General features: G+C 42.1%; 1 protein-coding gene across 2 annotated transcripts in view; it reads left to right on the top strand.

Annotated features, from left to right (window-relative positions):
• DGKI (diacylglycerol kinase iota) overlaps positions 1-17,705 on the top strand; it is a 514,485-nt gene that overhangs the window by 231,357 nt on the left and 265,423 nt on the right. For both annotated transcript variants that reach the window (XM_018046893.1, XM_018046894.1), the window contains exon 6: positions 1,535-1,600. In XM_018046893.1, the coding sequence (XP_017902382.1) occupies positions 1,535-1,600 (66 nt within the window). The remainder of the gene's footprint in view (positions 1-1,534; positions 1,601-17,705) is intronic.

The raw sequence follows: 17,705 nt of genomic DNA on the forward strand, positions 1-17,705 counted from the left end.
AGTAGGACCATTATACTTCTTTATATCTTATTATAGTTAGAAGACCATTGTTCCTCCAGGATCTTTGTTAAGTTTTAATTTAAATTGGTTTGACATAATGAAGAGAAATAGAGGCGACAATTTGGAATTGATAATGCTAATGCTTGTTAGAGGTATCTTTGTCACTCTGAATTTCCTGTCTTGACATAACATTTTTTTTCTCGACACTGAACTGTTTTCTGTGTCCCTCCTTACTTAGAACAATGCCTGGATAGTAGGCATTTGGTAAGTATTTGCAAAGTTGAATATATATTAGAGGGCCTATTTTAAAGGGAAAATATAGACTGTGGCCTGACAATACAAATGTTAATTTCAGGTAAAGTATGTGTTCTTAGAAAAGGACAGGAGAAAAACATTAACAAGTATTTTAGGGGAATTGGCCTAAGAGAGATGAATTGTGTGTAGGTTACTAGGGTTTACCTGTAGCATTAGGCCTGAAGACCGCTTTCCCTCTTATAAAGCATCCCAACAGCTGACATGTGCTTCTTGAGTGATCGTCTATTTGGGAGGAAAAGGACCTTCCATGTTTCCTATAGCACAAGCCAAGAATGGGGGCTGCCCAGGTGGTTCAGTGGTGAAGAATTCACCTGCCAGGGCAGGAGATGCAGGAGACATAGGTTGGACCCTGTGTCGGGAAGCTCCCCTGGAGAAGGCAGTGGCAACCCACTCCAGTGTTCTTGCCTGGAGAATCCCGTGGACAGAGGAGCCTGGTGGGCTACAGCCCATGGGGTCACAAAAGAATTGGACACAACTAAGCAACTAAGCACACACCTTGGAAGACCTTGGAAGCTGACTGCATTCAGAATACCTAAGGACAACCTCATTACAGAATTTCACGCTAGGCTCGTGTCTCTTGTGTTTGTCATCAGTTTTCTTCAGTGTTTCTCTTTCTTTACTTTCGCTAGTTAACAAACAAACAAGCTCTCTTCCTTTACTTTTGCTAGTTAAAAAACAAACAAACTCTCAAATCATGAGATTTATTTCTTTTTGAGAATTTGATTTCTTTAAAATTCTTCCTAACACAAATGTTGAGTAGGATGCTTGCCTGGCACTTTTAAAGCATTAAGTACACATTTGCTTTCTAAAATGGATGTCTTTGTCCTTCTCTCCTTCACCTCCTTTCTTTAAGAATATTTCTTACCTGCCTCAGTTACCTCCCAGCCCAAAGTCACAAACGCAAACCATGTTTTTACTAAGAAGAAAGCAGAGTACCAGGAATTCATTATAGGCCTTTGTCACCAGGAAGCTGCAAAGAGAAGGAATAACTAATGGTTTCTGCAAACATGAAAGATCACCAAAGATGGAGACTTAGCTTTGTTTTCCCAAGTGGATTCGTGTTTATTGTTAAACAAACCTCACGGGCACATACTTGGTTTTGTGCTAAGATGGGCTTAAATGATTGTTCATGGAAATCTCTACTCCTAAAACAGTTTTAAAAAAAGAATCCTGGAGTTTGCACACTGAAACGTACTCATTTGCTTTTGTTTTCCCACAGAACTTTGTGCGTCACCACTGGGTGCACAGACGTCGGCAGGAAGGAAAGTGTAAGCAGTGTGGTAAGGTAAGGCGTTGCCCTGCACGGCCGTGATCACAGGAGGGTGCTCAGGCCTTGGCAAGCGCCTGAGGTCCATGAGTCCCATCACCTGAATCCAGGGCTCAGTACGTCACTTCCCTTCCAAAGGCCTCCTTCCTTTAGGCCTCCTTCCCTTAAAATGGGCTTCCCTGGCGGCTCAGATGGTAAAGTGTCTGCCTGCAATGCGTGAGATTCGGGTTCAGTCCCTAGGGTAGGAAGATCCCCTGGGGAAGGAAATGGCAACCCACTCCAGTACCCTTCCCTGGAAAATCCCATGGACAGAGGCTACAGTCCATGGGGTCCCAAAGAGTTGAACACAACTGAGCCATTTCATTTTTTTTTCCCCCTTTCAGAGGTCTTCTTTTTGTTCTCGAATTCCCTCAAGAGGCAGTGGTCTTCATAGCAGGGATTGGCACGCTGTGAGTGCTAATCCCTGGTATGAAGGGATTTTTATTTCACTGTTGACAATTAAGAAAAGGAGACTTCCTCTCTTGTTTAAACTCCCTCCTGAGGATTGTGGGTACATCACACACTTCTTCAAACAACAACAGAAAATCAGCAGGTGGCTGAGCGACGCGGCTCGTGTTGATATGTTGTGGTTGAGCAGAACTGGGTAGAAGGGCAACATGAAAGCAAGAAGGGTATTGCTCTCCTGGGATATCACCCGCTTCCTAGAAAGAGAAGCCCTTCTCATATGTGGTCATTTATGTCCACTCCTTGAGAGTCATGGGCTGTGAGCCCCTCAGGGTGCAGGGCCACGTGTGAGAGTGAGGCAGGGCTCTTGAAAGCTGCATGCTCTGTAGACTGCCCAATATTGACCCTAACAGATTTGGGTTATGGCTTTTTTCAACGTACAAAGATCTACTTTAGGAATGGAAGGATACTCTGAGAAGGTTAATCCAGTGGTAAATCCTACTACAAAGATTTTTTTAAAAATCACATCAACATAAGCTGGTCATTTGATATTTCCAATTTTCCTGACATGATCTCTAGTCTTTCCCCATCTGTTGTTTTCTTCTAATTTTATGCACTATCCTTGCTATTCTTTGGAACTCTGCATTTATTTGGATATACCTTTCACTTTCTCCCTTGCATTTCACTTCTCTTCTTTCTTCAGCTGTTTGTGAAATCTCCTCAGATGACCACTTTGCCCTTTTGCTTTTCTTTGGGATGGTTTTGTCCACTGCCTTCTGTACAGTATTGCAGACCTCCGTCCATAGTTCTTCAGGCACACTGTTTACTAGCTCCGATTCCTCAAATCTATTCATTACCTCTCAGAGAAGGTGATGGCATTCCACTCCAGTACTCTTGCCTGGAAAATCCCATGGGTGGAAGAGCCTGGTGGGCTGCGTCCATGGGGTCGCTAAGAGTCGGACATGACTGAGCGACTTCACTTTCACTTTTCACGTTCATGCATTGGAGAAGGAAATGGCAACCCACTCCAGTGTTCTTGCCTGGAGAATCCCAGGGGTGGGGGAGCCTGGTGGGCTACCGTCTATGGGGTCGCACAGAGTCAGACATGACTGAAGTGACTTAGCAGCAGCAACAGCAACATTCATTACCTCTACTGTAGTTTCATAGGGGATTTGATTACAGTTGTGCGTGGCTGTCCTAGTGGTTTCCCCCCTTTTCTTTAGTTTAAGCCTGAATTTTGCTATGAAAAGCTGGTGATCAGAGCCACAGTCAGCTCCAGGTCTTCTTTTTGCCTATTGTATACAGCTTCTCCATCTTCAGCTACAGGGAATGTAATGTTTGATTTCGGTGTTGACCATTTGGTGATGTCCATGTGTAAAGTTGTCTCTTGAGTTGTTAAAAAAGGGTGTTATCTATGACCAGTGCATTCTCTTGGCAGAATTCAGTTAGCCTTTGCCCTGCTTCATTTTGTTTTGAAGATTTCACCCAAAGATAGGGCACAATAAAGGACAGAAATGGTAGAGACCTAGCAGATGCTGAAGGGATCAAGAGGAGAAGGTAAGAATACACTGAAGAATTGTACAAAAATGATCTTAATGTATTGGATTGCTACAACTGAGTGGTCAGTCACCCTCAGAAAGACATTCTGGAGTGTGAAGTCAAGTGGTCCTTAGGAAGCACTGCTGTTAATAAAGTTAGTGGATATGATGAAATTCCGGTAGAAGAAGGATGCCATCAAGGGGTTGCATTCAGTATGTCAGCAAATCTGGGAGACCCAGCAGTGGCCGTGGCCTGAAAAGGTCACTCCCCATCCCAATTCCCAAGAAGGGTAGTACTAAAGAATGTGCTAACCACTGGACAGTTGCACTCATTTCCCATGCTAATAGTTCAGTTCATCCTTTCATTCAGTTGTGTCTGACTCTTTGCAACCCCGTGGACTGCAGCACACCAGGCCTCCCTGTCCATCACCAGCTCCTGGAGCTTGCTCAAACTCATGTCCATTGAGTCAGTGATGCCATCCAACCATCTCATCCTCTGCCATCCCCTTCTCCTTCTGCCCTCAATCTTTTCCAGCATCAGAGTCTTTTCCAATGAGTCAGTCCTTCGCATCAGGTGGCCAAAATATTGGAGTTTCAGCTTCAGCATCAGTCCTTCCAATGAATATTCAGGACTGATCTCCTTTAGGATGGACTGGTTGCATCTCCTTGCAGTCCAAGGGACTCTCAATAGTCTTCTCCAACACCACAGTTCAAAAGCATCAATTCTTTGGTGCTCAGCTTTCTTTATAATCCAGCTCTCACATCCTTACATGACTACTGGAAAAACCATTGCTTTGACTAGATGGACCTTTGTTGGCAAAGTAATGTCTCTGCTTTTTAATGTGTTGTCTACGTTGATCATAGCTTTTCTTCCAAGGATCAAGCATCTTTTAATTTCATGGCTGTTGTCACCATCTGCAGTGATTTTGGAGGCCCCCCACTCCCCCGCCAAAATAAAGTCTGTCACTGTTTCCATTATTTCCCATTTATTTGCCATGAAGTGATGGGATAGGATGCCATGATCTTAGTTTGCTGAATGTTGAGCTTTAAGCCAACTTTTTCACTCTCCTCTTTCACTTTCATCAAGAGGCTTTTTAGTTCCTCTTCACTTTCTGCCATAAGGGTGATGTCATCTGCATATCTGAGGTTATTGATATTTCTCCTGGCAATCTTGATTCCAGCTTGTGCTTCTTCCAGCCCAGCGTTTCTCATGATGTACTCTGCATATAAGTTAAATAAGCAGGGTGACGATATATAGCCTTGACGTACTCCTTTCCCTATTTAGAGCCAGTCCTTTGTTCCATGTCTGGTTCTAACTGTTGCTTCTTGACCTGCATAGAGATTTCTAAGGAGGCAGATCAGGTGGTCGGGTATTCCCATCTCTTTAAGCATTTCCACAGTTTGTTGTGATCCACAGAGTCAAAGGCTTTGGTGTAGTCAATAAAGCCAAAGTAGATGTTTTCCTGGAACTCTCTTGCTTTTTTGATGATCCACTGGATGTTGGCAGTTTGATCTCTACTTCTTTTGCCTCTTCTAAATCCAACTAGAACATCTGGAAGTTCACAGTTCACACACTGTTAAAGCCTGGCTTGGAGAATTTTGAGCATTACTTTACTAGTGTGTGAGATGAGTGCAATTGTGCGGTAGTTTGAGCATTCTTTGGCATTGCCTTTCTTTGGGATTGGAATGAAAACTGACCTTTTCCAGTCCTGTGGCCACTGCTGAGTTTTCCAAATTTGCTTTCATATTGAGTACAACAGCTTCACAGCATCATCTTTTAGGATTTGAAATAGCTCAACTGGAATTCCATCACCTACACTAACTTTGTTCGTAGTGATACTTCCTAAGGCCCACTTTACTTTGCATTCCAAGATATCTGGCTCTAGGCGAGTGATCACACCATTGTGGTTATCTGGATCATGAAGATCTTTTTTGTATAGTTCTTCTGTGTATTCTTACCACTTTTTCTTAATATCTTTTGCTTTAGTTAGGTCCATCCCACTTCTGTCCCTTATTGTGCCAGTCTTTGCATGAAATGTTTCCTTGGTATCTCAGATTTTCTTGAAGAGATCTCTAGTCTTTCCAATTCTATTGTTGGAAAGACAACAATATTTGTTGTCTCTATTTCTTTGCTAGTAAGGTCATGCTTAAAATCTTGCATGCTAGGCTTCATTACATGAACCAAGAACTTCCAGATGTCCAGGCTGGGTTTAGGAAAGGAAGAGGAACCAGAGATCAGATTGCCAACATTTTACTGGATTATAGAGAAAGCAAGGGAGTTCCAGAAAATCGTCTATCTCTGTTTCATCAACTACACTAAAGCTTTTGACTATGTGGATCATGACAAACTGTGGAAAGCTCTTAGAGAGTTGGGAATACCAGACCACCTTACTTGTCTCCTGAGAAGCCTGTAGGCAGTTCAAGAAGCAACAATTAGATCCCTGTATGGAAGAACTGATTGCTTCAAGATTGAGAAAGGAGTATGACAGGGCAGTCTGCTGTCACCCTGTTTGTTTAATCTATATGCTGAGCACATCATGAGAAATGCTGGGCTGGATGAGTTGCAAGCTGGAATCAAAATAGGCAGGAGAAACATCAACAACCTCAGATATGCATGGCAGAAAGCAAAGCAGAACTAAAGAGCCTCTTGAGGGTGAAGGAGGAGTGTGAAAGAGCTGGCTTAAAACTACATATTAAACAAAACTAAGATCATGGCATCAGACCCCATTACTTCATAGAAATAGAAGGGGAAAAGGTGACGTAGTGACAGATTTCCTCTTCTTGGGCTCTAAAATCACTGTGGATGATGGCTTCAACCATGAAATCAGAAGATGATTGCTTCTTGGCAGGAAAGCTATGACAAAGCTAGACAGTGTGTTGAAAAGCAGAGACATTACTCTGCTGAAAAAGTCCCTATAGTCAGGGCTATAGTCTTAACACTATTCATGTATGATTCTGAGGGCTGGACCTTAAAGAAGGCAGAGCACCAAAGAATTGGTGCCTTTGAATTGTGGTATTGGAGAAGACTCCTGAGAGTCCCTTGGTTACAAGGAGATCAAACAAGTCTATCTTCAGTTCAGTTCAGTCACTCAGTTGTGTCTGACTCTTTGCGACCCCATGAATTGCAGCATGCCAGGCCTCTCTGTCCATCACCAATTCCCGGAGTTCACTCAAACTCATGTCCATCGAGTCGATGCCATCCAGCCATATCATCCTCTGTCGTCCTCTTCTCCCCCTGCCCCCAATCCCTCCCAGCATCAGAGTCTTTTCCAATGAGTCAACTCTTCGCATCAGGTGGCCAAAGTATTGGAGTTTCAGCTTTAGCATCATTCCTTCCAAAAACACCCAGGGTTGATCTCCTTTAGAATGGACTGGTTGGAACTCCTTGTAGTCCAAGGGACTCTCAAGAGTCTTCTCCAACACCACAATTCAAACGTATCAATTATTTGGCGCTCAGCTTTCTTCACAGTCCAACTCATCCAAACATGACCACTGGAAAAACCATAGCCTTGACTAGACGGACCTTTGTTGGACATGTCTCTGCTTTTGAATATGCTGTCTAGGTTGGTCTTAACTTTCCTTCTGAGGAATAAACGTCTTTTAATTTCATGGCTGCAGTCACCATCTACAGTGATTTTGGAGCCCCCCAAAATAAAGTCTGCCACTGTTTCCACTGTTTCCCCATCTTAAGGGAGATCAGTCCTGCATACTCGTTGGAAGGACTGATGCTGAAGCTGAAGCTCCAGTATTTTGGTCATCTAATGTGAACAGCCAACTCTTTGGAAAAGTCCCTGATGCTGGGAAAGATTGAGAGCAGAAGGAGAGGAGGGTGTCAGTGGTTGAGATGGTTTGATTGCATCACTGATGCAATGGACGTGAACTTGGGCAAAGTTCAAGAGATGGTGAAAGACAGGAAGGCCTGGCCTGCTGCAGTCCATGGGGTCTCAAAGAGCTGGACATGACTGAGTGACTGATCAACAACAAGCTGGTCTCAATAAAGGAAGTTTTGATTTGGTAGAATGGAAGATAATTTGGGAAATTATAGTCCTCATCAACTCATTTCTAATATGTATATTTATTCATGTGACTCCTTTGGGTCAAGCACTGGGGTGAGCTGACCAGTATGTATTTTTGACAATAGAGGGAGGCCACCTAAGTTGTGTGGAGGGTGAGTGAGACAGGGAAAAATGTTTGATTAATTTTGTTGTTTGCCCAGTGCCTGGAAAGAGAATATGCTGCAGCCATTGGTCACCAAGCTCTTCTTTGGAAGGCTACATCCTTTAGCCTCAAGGGTATGCCCCTCCCTCCATTATAACTGGTAATATCTCCTCCAATTCAACACAGTGACTTCCAGCTGGTTCCTTTCTAGCCTGGAATCTTTCCCGGCTAGAAAATAGATTAAAAGCAGACAAAATAGATTAAAAGGGAGAGGAGGAAAAAAGGGGGGAGGGGAAGAGGTAAAAATAGAAGGAGGAGGGAGGGGAAGTTGAAAGATGCTTACCGGCCCTTTTCCACAGCTGGAAACAAAAAGAGGTCAGCCCTTTGCCCTCACATGACCTCCTTCATTGGGTCCATCTCCTTCCCTTGCTAGTGTTGCCCTAGTGGTGGTGGATTAGTCACTAAGTTATATCCGACTCTGCAGCCTCATAGACTGTAGGCGGCCAGGCTCCTCTGTCCATGGGATTTCCCAGGCAAGAATACTGGAGTGGATTGCCATTTCCTTCTCCAGGGGATCTTCCCGACCCAGGGACTGAATCTTTGTCTCCTGCATTGCAGGCGAATTCTTTACTGACTGAGCCACCAGGAAAGGCCTGGTGTTGCACTCCGGCTTATGAATTTTCTCTTAGTGAAGTATAGACTGTCTACAACTTTCCCATAAGAATGCGCACATGTGTACACATAAGAGAGAATAAGCAGGTAGGCACAGCCAGTTTTAAGGTCGGAGATGTGAACAGTAGGAAGGATTTGGAAAAACTACCTTCACTGGACAGCCTAGTAGCTGGCACCCCCTCAGCAGTTTTCAAGCCATAATAGATTTAGAGAAATTTTATTAAAAGAAAATCAATAAGCATTGTATATCTTGTGACAAATATTCCCTAGCGTCATATGCACGCCCCTTTCTGGCCCTGCCTGCTGTTGGCGTGGTCAACCACAGAGGAGGAACTGGACACCCGCAGTCTGACTTGCTGTGACCATGTCTCTCTTCCTGGCCAGCATCCCCGGGCAACCATCTAGGAGTGCTGACAGGGCGCTTCTCATCACGGCTGTCTGTGGTGAAGTCTGTGGTCCCAGCTCTATAATACTGTTCTATTCATCTCCTGTGTTTATAATACAGCTGCTTATGGATTCTCACAGGCTCAAGCCATTGTGGCATGGGGTGGTCTTAAATCCATCTCCTTGCTGGATAATAAGTAACGCTTCTCTGGAGCCTGGTTTATCCCCTGGATTAGAAGAAACCTAGTGACTCTCTTTCCGTTTGCAGACCAGGTGGTTGACGGTTCGTTTCAGATTTTTTGTGCTCTGCATAGTTTTCATCAGTATGGTTGGCTATACATTCTTACATATCCAGAGATTTCTAAACCACCCCCACCCCCACGCACACACTTCTATGCAGATTATTCCATAGTTTATCCATTGGGATGGGGTAATAAATATATTCACTTACCGAAACCAAATTTTTAAACTGATGGTTTAAAAACATTTGGGCTTATTAGTAAGTGTTTATAGCTAAGAGTGTTTGTAGTTTCACTTTCTGCTTTTTACAAAATTAACAGTAAATATTTGGACTAATTTTCTTGCAGTCCTTGAATGTGTTTGAGTGTGTGTGGCATATAATGAATAGCAAATGAGACTACTTGTGATTCAGTTACTTTACCACTCACTCACCACCAGGCTGCATGTTTACGATCACTGCATAGAGTTTTCATTCATAATCCTACATTGTGTAAGAGTTAGGGTCCAGGCTTCCCTGCTAGCTCAAACAGTGGAGAATCTGTCTGAAATGCAGGAGACCTGGTTTCATTTCCTTGGTCAGGACGATCCCCTGGAAAAGGGAATATCTACCCACTCCAGTATTTTCGCCTGGAAAATCTCATGGATAGAGGAGCCTGGCGGGCTACTGTCCAGGGGGTTACAAAGAGTCAAACATGACTAAGCGACTAACACTTTCACTTTCTTTTAGGGTCCAGGAAGGAAAGAGATCTCACACTCAAATTATGTAATTTGATGTGTTTAATAGAGAGAATCTTTAAAATGCATGAGCAGAGGAGAAACCCCAAGGAGAGTATAGAACTCTATTCATCTGTCCCTGGAGTGCCATGGCAACTCTAATGTGCCTATTTCTGTATGATTTTGATTCCTTCTTCCTCTGTCACAGCAATTCTGGCATTGCTCCTTCACTTAACACTCATTTTTCATTCAAGTTTTCAGACACCATTCTAGTATTGATTCTAGCATCCCAGTGTTAGTGCTATAGTCTTGGGGTCTTGATAATGTGTTAAATTCTTTGTTGTAGAATGCTCCCACATTGAGAAACTCTCTTTTATTCAACATCAAGTCCTGTTCCCCTTTGTCCTGCACCCCCAGGACCTGGTCCCATGCACGCTTTCCTTTTCTTGTTGGTATATATTGGTTAGGTCCTACAGCTAGATTTTTTGAGATGTATTCCTTTTTCTCTCTGAGCAGCCTCTGCACGTTCCAGACTGGGTATATTGGTGTGAAAAGATTATTAGGTCATCTTAGATACTAGCAAGAAGAGTCGATTTTCATTCCAATTCCAAAGAAAGGCAGTGCAAAAGAATGCTCAAACTACTGCACAATTGCACTCATCTCACACGCTAGTAAAGTAATGCTCAAAATTCTCCAAGCCAGGCTTCAGCAGTACGTGAACCGTGAACTCCCTGATGTTCAAGCTGGTTTTAGAAAAGGCAGAGAAACCAGAGATCAAATTGCCAACAGCCGCTGGATCATGGAAAAAGCAAGAGAGTTCCCGAAAAATATCTATTTCTGCTTTATTGACTATGCCAAAGCCTTGGACTGTGTGGATCACAATAAACTGTAGAAAATTCTGAAAGAGATGGGAATACCAGACCACCTGACCTGCCTCTTGACAAATCTGTATGCAGATCAGGAAGCAACAGTTAGAACTGGACATGGAACAACAGACTGGTTCCAAATAGGAAAAAGAGTACATCAAGGCTGTTTATTGTCACCCTGCTTATTTAACTTATATGCAGAGTACATCATGAGAAACGCTGGACTGGAAGAAACACAAGCTGGAATAAAGATTGCCGGGAGAAATATCAATCACCTCAGATATGCAGATGACATCACCCTTATGGCAGAAAGTGAAGAGGAGCTAAAAAGCCTCTTGATGAAAGTGAAAGAGGAGAGTGAAAAAGTTGGCTTAAAGCTCAACATTCAGAAAATGAAGATCATGGCATCTGGTTCCATCACTTCATGGAAAATAGATGGGGAAACAGTAGAAACAGTGTCAAACTTTATTTTGGGGGGCTCCAAAATCACTGCAGATGGTGACTGCAGCCATGAAATTAAAAGATGCTTACTCCTTGGAAGAAAAGTTGTGACCAACCTAGATAGTATATTCAAAAGCAGAGACTTTGCCGACTAAGGCCCGTCTAGTCAAGGCTATGGTTTTTCCTGTGGTCATGTATGGATGTGAGAGTTAGACTGTGAAGAAGGCTGAGCGCTGAAGAATTGATGCTTTTGAACTGTGGTGTTGGAGAAGACTCTTGAGAGTCCCTTGGACTGCAAGGAGATCCAACCAGTCCATTCTGAAGGAGATCAACCCTGGGATTTCTTTGGAAGGAATGATGCTAAAGCTGAAACTCCAGTACTTTGGCCACCTCATGTGAAGAGTTGACTCATTGGAAAAGACTCTGATGCTGGGAGGGATTGAGGGCAGGAGGAGAAGGGGACGACAGAGGATGAGATGGCTGGATGGCATCACAGACTTGATGGACGTGAGTATGATTGAACTCCAGGAGATGGTGATAGACAGGGAGGCCTGGCGTGCTGCAATTCATGGGGTCGCAAAGAGTCGGACACAACTGAGCGACTGAACTGAACTGAACAATAGAATGGCATTTGAAACTTGAACAGCAGCAACAGCAACAAATCTATCCTCCAATTAAAAAAAAAATTTTAAGAATGACATGATGGTTACATATCCTGACTGCACAGAGAGAGAACAGTGGATATCTATGTTTCAAACCCTTCTAGATATTGACCTATATATCTCTCCTTTTGACTGATTCTAATTTGTATATTTTTGCTACAATAATACTATAATTATTAGTTTTAAAAAAATCCATGTTAAGTGAGGTAAAGATACCAGAATTGCTGTGATTGAGGAAGTAGAAATCAAAATCTCACAGAAGTAGGCCTGCTAGAGTTGCTATATCAGAGACAGCTGGAAGACCCATCAGTTTACTATTAAAATCCCAAAGTGAAGTCAAAGCTGTTTCTAGGTAGCAGAATCTTTTATTTCTCTAAAGCATGCATTATATGGTGGTATTCCTTTGTCATAAATGCATGAAACCAGAAGGAGCACAATCTAAATAATTTTGGCAGTATCTTTCTCAGTTGTCTGGGAGCTGTTACAGAAAAAGTCTAATTTTGCACCAAAAGAAAGTGCAATTAGTTTTACCAGCAGAATACCATTTTCCTCCATTAGTTAAGGGTGGAGACTATAGCCAGTTATGTCCTGAAATGTCATACTCTCAGCAAGATTATAGACTATAGGACTTCTCAGAATATATGTAATGATTTGTAGTTGGTAACTGTGATAACATCAGTCCTGTCTTTTAAAAAACATAGTTTTGGTTAGAAACAAATTTTCCGGAAAATGACCTGCTTGGTGAATATTATCAAGCTTCCCTTGTGGCTCAGCTGGTAAAGAATCTGTCTGCAGTGTGGGAGACCTGGGTTTGATCCCTGGGTTGGGAAGATTCCCTGGAGAAGGGAAAGGCTACCCACTCCAGTATTCTGACCTGGAGAATTCCACAGACTGTAATAGTCCATGGGGTAACAAAGAGTCTGACACGATTAAGTGACTTTCACTTTGGTGAATATTATCAACATTAAAGTTATAACTTTTATTGGGAAGGTTATCAGTTATGGGGTAGAGATGGACATTAATTTTTATGGAAGACCATTATTATTGTAATTGTAGCTAGTTGTACCATTAGATAAATATTTTCACGAAAGGAACTTCCCTGGTATTTTAGGACAAAGACATAAAACTAACAGTTAACGTTTTGTATGCAGTTTTGGCCATATTGAATAAATATCTGTATCAAGCATTTTTATCCTAGAATCAGAGTGGTCATAAAAATATGAACACACAGTTAAAATAGTTAACGTGTAAACTGAAATGTAGATCTGTGCCCATTGTTACAGGCTTAATTTCAGTTATACTTTAATTACAAGCTTAAGCCTCCTACTTCATGAACTCTCTGCATCTGATGGCAATGTTCTGGACATCATGCCTTGGGCACTTCATACACTCTCACAGGTTTGTGGCAACAGTATTATGTTGAGCAGCTTGTGCTCTAAATTCTGCTCCTCCCACCCCACCTCCACCACTAGTCCGGATACTCAATTTTTGACCTGTAGCTTGTATTAATAGCAAGGGCCTTTGGATAAGTTAATAAAGCAGAAACTATCTGAGAATAAGCAGACTGGCTCTGATTAATAAATTGTAATTACAAAATAAAAGGGACATAAAGGCTCTATCGAGGAATAATAAAATATCAGTCTTTGTACATGAATCAGTGATTACCCTTGAATGAGAGTTTATTATGACCAATAAGGACATAAATTTTCAGAGCTCTTAATGCCACATAGTTAAACCCAGTGAACAAAAATTTCGATTTTTCAAAGATAATTCTAATAAAGTAACTGTAGATTCATATAATTTGCAGCACTGTCAGAAGTTAGAAAAATTGGTTAGTGTAATTCAGTTTATAAAGCTATTACTTATTTTAACTCAGTTTTACTTCAATTTATGTCTACATTTTGAAAATCTTGACTGTTTATGAAATGTGTGAATTAAAACCAGTAAAATCAGTATTGGAGGCTTTAGGATGCTCAAGTAAATTAGATTCTTATGAGTAAATAAACCCTGCTGCTGCTGCTAAGTCGCTTCAGTCATGTCCAACTCTGTGCGACCCCATAGGCGGCAGCCCACCAGGCTCCTCTGTCCCTGGGATTCTCCAGGCAAGAACACTGGGGTGGGTTGCCATTTCCTTCTCCAATGCACGAAAGTGAAAAGTAAAAGTGAAGTCACTCAGTTGTGTTGGACTTTTCGAGACCCCGTGGTACCATTTTTACACTGTGATAAAGCCAAGGAAAAGGCATATTATAAAACTAGTCTAATATCCAGTGATTCGCATTGCTAGGCAAGGGTATACCTATTCATGGAAAATTGGGCTGAACAGTTTGTTGACGGGAAAAAGTTAACAATTTGCACTTATGAGGAAAGAGATCGATTCATGAAGACTTTGCTAATTAACTATTGAAGGTTAAGCTCTGTACAGGACAATTTGTAAGTCTGTAGATCATCAGTTAAATAGGTTCCATGTTTTATTAGTCAGAAGTTTTCATTTAGGCTGGTGTGAGTTTGCCTGTGGGTCACTCAAAGGTCAAATGTCAGTTTTTCCTGTTTAGAAAAAAGTTTTCAATTAGGTTGGTTGGTGTGGGTCTATACCTAGGTCACTCAAAAGTCTCAGTTACTTAGCTTCAGCTGGTGAAACTCTGAAACATCATCACTGGCTGTCAGCTTCCGCTGGTTAAAAGTTGCATGGGAATGGCACAGCCAGTTTGAGATCTGTTCCAATGGGAAAAATTTCCTTCTACGTTGTATCAAATAGCTATAGTACTTCTATCCCACTGGATAAGTTTACAAGAGTGCTTTATAGTTTCATTTCAAAGTTTTAATTAAAACATGGTAAATTTTCAATTTTGTTTTTCTGGTAATAATGAACGTTGCATCTAATTAAACTTAGGATGAACATTTTATTAGATATTAAACATAATATGTGTAAAAGAGGATATACAGTTTTCAAAAATGAAAGGAAATATTTGAGCAAAAATGAAGTACTCTGTGTTAAGATGGATGTTGATTTAGCCTGAGATAATTCCCTTGGGTTTGCTTTTGTAATACTTTGTGAGTTTTGAATATGCAAGTGGACATGGTGAGGTTTATTTTGCTGTCAGTGGTTAAAGTTTTGGAGGCAAGAGCAGTATCTGTTGGGTTGAATCAAATCATACAGGGACTGGGACTACAGTCAGGAAATTTCCCTCTCCCAAAACTCAGTTAAATAGATAAACAATAAGAAAGTTTGTTTCAAGTAAAGCTCCCTTTCCTGGTTTCAGCCAAGGCTATAAAACTGAGTGCTATTTGGTGTATGCCCTTGGGTGCACAAGAAAAAGAGGCAACAAAGTTCTAGATGCTCAGAATAAATGTTGTTTAAACTTTATTCTAAAAAGCTCAACTGTATCCCTCAAGGTTCTTGGTATTTATAATTCTGAAGTTAGTTAGCTCCAGCCCATCTGACCTCACACCCCTATTTTCCTTGTGGATAGTGATGAATGAAGTAGCCCTTAACAATCAGAGTCAATTGAAATTCAGTTAGGGCATCTATCAGTAGCATAATATCAGATTTGGGCCAGCATTTATAAATAGATAATCTGGCTTTTCTTGCTGTGCTGAGATCCCAGCCAAAACCTGCCCGTGGGATCATGGAGGCTCCAGGGTGTTCTCAGTCACTTCAGTCGCTCAGTTGTGTCTGACTCTTTGTGACCCCATGGAGTGCAGCACGCCAAGCCTCCCTGTCCATCACTGACTCCTGGAGTTTACTCAAACCCATGTCCATTGAGTCGGTGATGCCATCCAACCATCTCATCCTCTGTCGTCCCCTTCTCCTCCCACTTCAATCTTTTCCAGCATTAGGATCTTTATAAATGAGTCAGCTCTTTGCATCAGGTAGCCAAAGTACTGGAGTTTCAGCTTCAGCATCAGTCCTTCCAATGAATATTCAGGACTGATTTCCTTAGGATAGACTGGTTTGATCTCCTTGCAGTCTAAGGGACTCTCAAGAATCTTCTCCAACACCATAATTCAAAAGCACCAGTTCTTCGACGCTCAGCTTTCTTTATAGTCCAACTCTCACATCCATACGTGACTACTGGAAAAGTCATAGCTTTGACTAGATGAACCTTTGTTGGCAAAGTAATGTCTCTGCTTTTTAATATGGTGTCTAGGTTGGTCATAACTTTTCTCCCAAGGAGTAAACGTCTTTTAATTTCACCATCTGCAGTCATTTTGGAGCCCCCCCAAATAAAGTCTGCCACTGTTTCCATTGTTTCTCCATCTAATTGCCACGAAATGATGGGACCAGATGCCAATATCTTAGTTTTCTGAATGTTGAGCTTTAAGCCAACTTTTTCACTCTCCTCTTTCACTTTCATCGAGACTCTTTAGTTCTTCAGCTTCTGCCATAAGGTGGTGTCATCTGCATATCTGAGGTTATTGATATTTCTCCCAGCAATCTTGATTCCAGCTTGTGCTTCCTCCAGCCCAGAGTTTCTCATGATTTACTCTGTGCATAAGTTAAATAAGCAGGGTGACAATATCCAGCCTTGATGGACTCCTTTCCCTATTTGGAACCAGTCTGTTGTTCCATGTCCAGTTCTAACTGTTGCTTCCTGACCTGCATATAGATTTGTCAAGAGGCAGGTCAGGTGGTCTGGGATTCCCATCTCTTTCAGAATTTTCTACAGTTTATTGTGATCCACACAGTCCAAGGCTTTGGCATAGTCAATAAAGCAGAAGTAGATGTTTTTCTGGAGCTCCCTTGCTTTTTTGATGATCCAGCGGCTGTTGGCAATTTGATCTCAGATTCCTCTGCCTTTTCTAAATTCATCTTGAGCATCTGGAAGTTCCAGGTTCATGTATTGTTGAAGCCTGGCTTGGAGAATTTTTAGCATTATTTTACTAGTGTGTGAGATGAGTGCAACTGTGCGGTAGTTTGAGCATTCTTTGGCATTGCCAGGGTGTTCTACTTAGGTCTTTCTGTTAGATAGTAACCCTGAAGCCATGGCCACTGTGACTATGCCAAACTAGAGTCTGAAACAGAGAGCAAATTGCCACGAGGCTCATTTCCAAGGGACCCACCACAATTACATAAACACAGTACCCAGCGCCCCAGTTGAGGCTGGCCTGGGGGCTTGTGTCTGCTCTCAGCCAGGCTGTCAGGGCCACACTGGACAGGCTCTGCTTCCCCCTGAAGTCAGAAGGCCAATAGTCAGTAGAGAGATGAGCTAATACAATTGAATAGAGCATTGCTAGTCACACATATGATAGTGGAGGACTGTTAGCAAGAAGTTAGAAGAGGTTCCAGCAGTAAATGTGCTCCTTCTGTGTACTGTGTTATAAAGGACTTTTCAAATGCATTGCTTTATTGGATGCTTATAACTACTCAGTGGTGTTGGAGAGGTTTGTATTTTTATGACCACTTCCAGATGGATGAAGGAAGAAGACAGAAGGGTTAAGTGATTTGCCGTGTCTATAGCCTTTGGAGGAGAGTTTAATGAGGAGGGCCATATTTTCAGGTGTTTTGGGTTAGGGTTTTAAAATCTGGATAGCATGAACTTTGTAGTTGGATCATAGTGTGGTAGCAGTGACTTTCTTGTTCAGGTAATCAGAAAATATTCCTGCCATCCCTATGCTAAGTTGTAAAGATTTATTAAGAAATGTTGCAAGGACTTCTCCCAGAGAACTTACAATTCCACTTTAGAACATACATGCACATAAACAATTTCTGTTAGGCAGTAATAACACTCAGGTGCCAGGGACTGTGTGGGTCGTGGCTGACCGGTACAGCAGTAAGCCTGTGGATGCCAACCTGTCCTAATAATTCTGTCCCTGTTTGTTTTACAGAAGTGCATCCTTTACTGGGGAAATGCTCTGTCACCTCTGTCAATGAGAATATCAAGACTCGTTGTTTGTAGGGGTAGAGGGGGATGAGTATGTTTGGTGACCATTTTCAGTTATTCACTAGGAGGGCTTCTGGGGCTCAGAGTATATTCCCTTCTCCAGGAAATCTTCCCAACCCAGG

This window comes from Capra hircus, chromosome 4 (assembly GCF_001704415.2).
Source record: "Capra hircus breed San Clemente chromosome 4, ASM170441v1, whole genome shotgun sequence".
Taxonomy (NCBI): Eukaryota; Metazoa; Chordata; class Mammalia; order Artiodactyla; family Bovidae; genus Capra; species Capra hircus.